The sequence below is a fragment of the Primulina tabacum genome, chromosome 5 (assembly GCF_025594145.1).
Source record: "Primulina tabacum isolate GXHZ01 chromosome 5, ASM2559414v2, whole genome shotgun sequence".
In the NCBI taxonomy this organism is placed as follows: Eukaryota; Viridiplantae; Streptophyta; class Magnoliopsida; order Lamiales; family Gesneriaceae; genus Primulina; species Primulina tabacum.
In genome coordinates this window covers 29168944-29175632 of record NC_134554.1, presented here as the reverse complement: position 1 = coordinate 29175632, position 6689 = coordinate 29168944, and the positions used below count along the sequence as shown (strand labels likewise).

The 6689-nt window shown below is 32.1% G+C and overlaps 1 protein-coding gene across 1 annotated transcript; it reads right to left on the bottom strand.

Moving 5' to 3' along the window:
- Positions 1-3499: 3499 nt before the first annotated feature.
- LOC142547400 (uncharacterized) lies at positions 3500-4969 on the bottom strand. The gene has a single exon (XM_075655681.1). The coding sequence runs from the start codon at positions 4870-4872 to the stop codon at positions 3832-3834; it is 1041 nt and encodes a 346-aa protein (XP_075511796.1). The 5' UTR covers positions 4873-4969; the 3' UTR covers positions 3500-3831.
- Between the last annotated feature and the right edge of the window lie 1720 nt (positions 4970-6689).

Genomic DNA, 6689 nt, shown 5'->3' with positions numbered 1-6689 from the left:
ATAAATTTTGAAACACAAGTAACCGAAATTTTAAAATTTAATACTTTAAATATATCATATTTTATTTGTTGTGAGACCTATAGATCGTCGTATATATTATTTTAGGAAATATTTGGAATAAAAAGAAAAAGCAAGCTTCTATATATTTTTTAGAAAATTGGCTAAGTGTAACATTTGAAAAAAAAAATATTAATTTTAGATTAAATATCTTTAATAATGACGAGGATCTCGTTGGTGTTTGCATTAAGTAAATCCTACAAATCATGTACAGCTAGGGGTGAGCATTGGTCGGTTCGGTTACCGACCGAACCGAATTAGCCATAACCGAACCGAACCAAAATAATTAGTCATAACTGAACAGACCGAATTAATTTTCATAACCAATGAAAACCTAACCGAATTAAAATCGGTTAATTCAGTCGGTGACCGAATTAACCGATTAGTTTTTTAAAAAAAATTTGTGATTTAACTTTAATTATATATGCATTTTTTCTTAAATATTACAGTCTATACAAATACATAAAAACATAAAATCACACGCATCACAAATGTATAAGTTTTGTTTGAACACAATTAATACATATTATATAGATTTTAAAATTAAAAATTAAAAAATATATAAGAATTGATAAATAATAAAAATTTATTAAATAATAATATTTACTATATCGGTTAATTCGGTTAACCGATTTCAAGATTTTGAAAATCGTAACCGAACCGAATTAATCGATATAACCTAATTTTTTTAATTTGAAAATCGAATTTTCGAAATAACCGAACCGAATTTTTGAATTGGCTAGGTTCGATCGGTTAATTCGGTTTAACCGAAATCTTGCTCACCCCTATGTACAGCAGCACATAAACCTGCATAAAATTACATATATGTTTTTTGAGTGTGGAACTTGAGATATTTGTTCAAACTTCAAAAACTCAACCAACTCAGTTAGCACCATATTTAATAAATAGTAATGTTAATATATCTATATTATTAATAAAGTAAGAGAATTGAATAATAAGCACTTTTGGTAAAACATTTTTCTTAATTCCAAAGTTGTCCTATATATATATACATATTTAATTCAACGGTTCTATTGTGAGACGGCTTTTGTGAGACTGATTTATCCGTAAAACAGATAAAATCTACCCATATCTAAATAATGAGCAATAATTTTGGTATAAAGAATTTATAATGATCTAAATAAGAGATATGTTTTACAAAATTGACATGCGAGATCGTTTTATAAATTTTTTTGTATATTTAATTTTATATTGAATTTCGTAATTAAATCAAAACTTCCATAACAAATAAGTACAACTTGTCTAATAGCTAGCATATATATATGTATTTGTCATTATCGTTTATTATATAAATAAATATAGGCAATATAATCGTTGTATTATAACCCATCAGTTGCGTGAGCCCGAGAGTCGTCGAACTAAAAAAAGTAACACCTGAGTGGGTGGCTGACACATGATGAGTAGGACATCATTTGCCAAATTATAATTAATTGCTATTTTTTATAATAATAATAAATAAATAAATAAAGTTTATTGAATCCATTTGGAAGCTTGGAAAACCTCAAAAGATAATGTTAACGTTTCCTTATAAACAAACACACACATAGACTCACTTGTTGAAGGGTCTGAATTTCCTCCATTGTTCAGGCTGTCCACATGCTTGGGCTTCTCAAATTTTCGATTTTAATTACCCACCTATTGAAAAGGTGTACTGGGTCCAAATATTGGCAAAATTTTGCATGAGACAATTTCACATGTCATATTTTATGAAACGGATCTCTTATTTGGATCATTTAAGAAAAAATATTACTTTCATCTCACAAAATACTTATTCCCAAATATTATATTTGAGACATCTAGCGATTCCGATAACAAAACAAAACATGATTGAAAAAAAACATACGCATGCTCCAGAACACTAGTAATAATAATAATTGGAATAAGAACATTTGTAATTTTTCTTTTATGTAATATTTTTTTTGTGTCTATGTATATATATATTTGTTTAAATATCCGAACTATGTATCTAAATCCATTAAAATATTTTTTCTTTTTAAAATACCTCGTATTTCAATAATAATAATAATACAATAAATTTAAATATCAAGAATATTGATATGTTTCTTTGGAAGACCAGAAATATTGACATGTTAACCAAAAATTACTTAAGAAACAATGGAAAATTGAATGAAAAATAGTTATCCAAAAATAAAACATATTCTTTTTTTTTATATATGGGAAGGAATTCCGGCTACTCTCAAAGCTTTGAGGGAATCCTGGCAGAAGGCTAAAAAACATGAATTACCAGCATCTCTAGCCTCAGTCGCAAGGTGCAACATCTATGTCAAGAATGAGACCAGTATATACATAGCCAACACCTCTTGATAGATATAGCATCATGCATCTGGCTGCCTCGATTACCATGGGACGATTAGATTATTGGAGACGGGACAAATCTTAAAAAGAGTTATATACCCCATTTGTTGATAGCAGAAAATTGTGAGATCGTGCGACAATTATTGGTCTACGAGAACGAGTAGGAGTTAGTGTTTACTCCAAAAGAGAGAGGAATGGTGCCAAGCCATATTGTATTTTCACAATCTTAACCCAGTGCAAGCATAGATACAATTATTCCAACACAAAAATTATCCTAGACAGTAGACATGCATGCTAGAACAAAGGAAGACATTTTCATTTCACAAGCAAATGCACAGCAAAGAAAGGAAGAGGCAGCGCAAACAAAGCTTTTAAATGGGTCAAGGAATGAGATTTATCACATTTTCATCAGCAGAATCCTTTATTCGAGCCAATTCAAAGAAATTTCAACTCATGTTCGAAAACTCTGGAACGGGATGCAGGATGCTAGCTTACTAAGAAGCATAAAACAAAAACCTACACAATTATGACAAGTCAACAATTATTGATGTTTCTGTTCAGTTTCAATTCTTTGGTCCACAGTCTCGAACTTACTCTCCAACTAGACACCACAGTTAGTGGCTAAGGCACTCCACACATGGCTAGCAAGCACTCTGTGGAATAATTCATTCCTAGGTAACATCACATCTTTATCAAAATTCTTCGACCCAGGCAAGTCAATATTCATATTAAATAATAAATCCTACGTTCGTAGTGTTTTTGTTTCCAAGCTCAGATAATTCGGAAAGCACTATATTTACCATGTTATATTTGTGTTGCAACTTGCAAGAAAAGATTTTTCTCTTGGCTATGCAGACTTGCCATGCTAAATTCGTGATGCAAGAAAAGATTTTTGTCTTGGCGCTTGAAGACTGGACTTCTAAATACATCAGCTCACACAAGTCCAACACAATAACAAACAACTCGCAAGTCGCAACAGATTTCAAGTGAGTAGCAAAGGGAGTTAACAGTTTTACACATCAAGTCATACAACTACAAACTATGCTTCTACTACAAAAAAAAATAGCGAAAAGGGATGAGACAAATAGAGATTAAAAAGTCGGACTATTAGATAAGCATCCATTTCGTAAGAAATCAAGCTAAAGCTCCATACATACAAGAAATAAGCCAAGGGAGATGATGCTTTTCCTTTTTGGCCACCAAAATCCAGAGAAGGCCGCGCTCCGTTAGACTAGACTTCTACATAAATGCTGCTGTCAAGAAACATAGCTCGGCAAAATTGTGCATAAAGCTAAGCAATCACACCACAATATGCGATAAGTACATCAAATTTCTACAGAAACTAACAGAAAACACACATGGGGCAGAGGATCATTCTGTCAACTTAATGGTGAAAGACAGGAATGTACAAAAAGATGAAACCTTAAGCAAAAAGTGCTAACCTATCTTTCTAGGCCTTCCCCTTTTCCTTGTCCCTTCTGTCGAGCCTGAGGCTCTAACTGCTGAAACTGGCATCGGCGCAGGAATATTACTCGGGGGTGGCGGTGGGGGTTGGGGTGGAGGCGGCTCCGGCGCACCAACTTCCTCTGCATCAGGTGGCGCGCCATCCTCAAAAACTGGTGGTGGCATCCATTTCTGAGGCGATTCCACATTCCCGGCCACAAAACCCATAGGAAAGAACCCCCAGCAGCAGTAATAGGCCTCTTGCCCCGGCACCGTGGGTGGCAACGACAAAATCTCAGTTGCAGTAAACGCCTTCTTGCAATTCTCACTATCACACCTCAAACAACAACCCTCGTAAGCCCTGGGATACTCGTACAAATTGTAACAATAAGGACACGCCGTCCAAAAACTAGGCGACAACTTGGGAGTGGGAGTTCCGCTGGTGCTTTTCTTATTCACTTTTGTAGCACCAGAACCTCCGACTCCACCTCCGCTGCCCGCTTTGGCATTGCGTCGGACGGGCAATTTCTGGTGGGAATTATCTTCTTTCGTATGCTGCGGCTTCTTCTGCTGTTGAAATGGCTGCTGCTTCCTAGAAGCTACCAAATCAACCTTTGTGAAACGAGTGAGCTCGCCCTCGTACACATCTTTCTTCGCCGGATCGGAGACAACGGCCCACGCATCAGCAACGAGCCGGAAAGCTGAATCCGAAAAGGGTAGCTTGTTCTTGTCCGGGTGGAGGAGGAGACAGAGGCGCCGATACTGCTTTTTTATCAGCTCAAAATCATGGGTTCTTTGTGGAGGGACTTGAAGAATCGAGTACCAATCGCTGTGGTTGTTGACTTGCTTATCTGCGGCTAAAAGAACCTCGGCTATCGCTAAGATCTGTTCGGACCCTTCGAGAAGAGGCTCTGTTTCCTGAGCCAGAATGGCGAAATCTCTACAGCCGCTCAAATCCTTGTTCCGGAGAAGCTTTTCAGCGATTCCGAGGAGGCGTTCTGCCTCAGTCCGGCTGGTGGTTGTGTGATGCTCCATGGGTTTCTTGATTTCTTCGACAATGGTGAAAATTCTTTCGGAATTTGTACTGCGTGTGTGAAACACAGACGACCGTGAAAACGACGATCCTGGTAATTGGGGTTACACTAGATCAAAATAATTACGCATTGGTTCCTCTAAATATTTTTCTTTACAACTAATCCCCTTATGCAATAAAATTTTGAAATTAGTTTATATAATATTTTTCAATTAATAAACAAACATTAATGAAATAAAAATGATAATTAACAATAATATTGTTTGCGAACTTTTATCGTAATTTTTTTTTTTTTGAAAAAATGTCTCACGTTGAATGGGAATGATGTGTTAAATAAGGAATTTTGGTTCAAATTCATTCATATATATAATATATTAATTAAATTAAATATATACAAATTATCCACATAAAAGAATACAACAATATAGAGTTTTTTGTATCAAACCTTACTTATCTGGTATATGACTTGTAGCAAATTGGATTTTTTTTCAAACCGTTTTGTCCGTTGGTCATTTTTATCATTAGATCACCAGATTTTAAAATAGTACAAGGGGATGTTTGTAACTTAAAAAAAATTAAATTCTAACGTATCTATTTAATTTTCACATAGAACCAACGTGATATCCGATATCACAAAGTTGGATTTGTTTGGGAAAAAAATCCAATAATATATAATAAAATTTATCTATACTTCCATCATTTGATTTCAAAATATTAATGAGAATCATTCTCATTTATATCTCCATTTACATTTCAACCAGAAAACAAATGTTTGAGCTAAAATGTAGGACTTACCATTATTATCCATGGATGTGAATAAAAATTGTAACGTCAAATTAATTTGGTTTAGAATGAAAAATTTACCAAATATGATATGGCATGATATATAATATTTTCTAGCTAGGTAGGAAGAATTCATATTTTACTAACATCAAAACACACTAATTTTCTACTAAACCTTCATTTTGAATTTTAATCAATAGATATATAATATCTACTTAATCTAACTTTTTTACTATATTTAGAATTTCAAAACAAATTTTCACTTAACCATATCAAATTTTAGTTTCAATCAATTTATATAATTTATATTTAACCTAAATTTTTCACTATATTATTTTTTTTAACTAAAATGAATTTGAAGTTTGAACCAATGTTTTATTTTATTGTTGATGGAAGAATTTTTTTTAGAAAAAAAAATCGCCCTTTGGAGTAATGAATATAAATTTAAATGCTTGAGTTTTATTGAGGAAATGAGATGCTAAAGTTACCACTTTTAAATTTAGTACGATGTATTCTATTCAAAGTTTTAATAATTTTTAAATTATAGATTTTTGTTGATTTGATTGATTTTTATTGACTTTTACATGATCTCACATATTTACAAACAGATTTCTGTATATTTTTTTCAAAATTTTTATAGATTTTTTGTAAACTTTTTATATAAAATTCTATATATTTTGTACCTAATTATAACATGTTATTTTTTTATTAATTTATTTAAACTAATAATTAATTGGCACACATAACATACCCAATTTAAAATAATTTTCTAAAATTTATATCAATAAATAAATTTAATTATTTAAAAGTTAAATCATTTAATTATTACATATATAAGCATATATATGTGGGTTTGTACGTATATTTGTACATTTTAAAAAATGCATCATTGTATTAATAAAATTAACATGAAATTTGTAAAATAAACATAATCAACTATTTTTTTAAAATTAATTGACATTTTTCAAGTGTATTTGAATTGATAATACACACACACACATATAACTTCATGTGAAAAATATTATTTACCATCGTG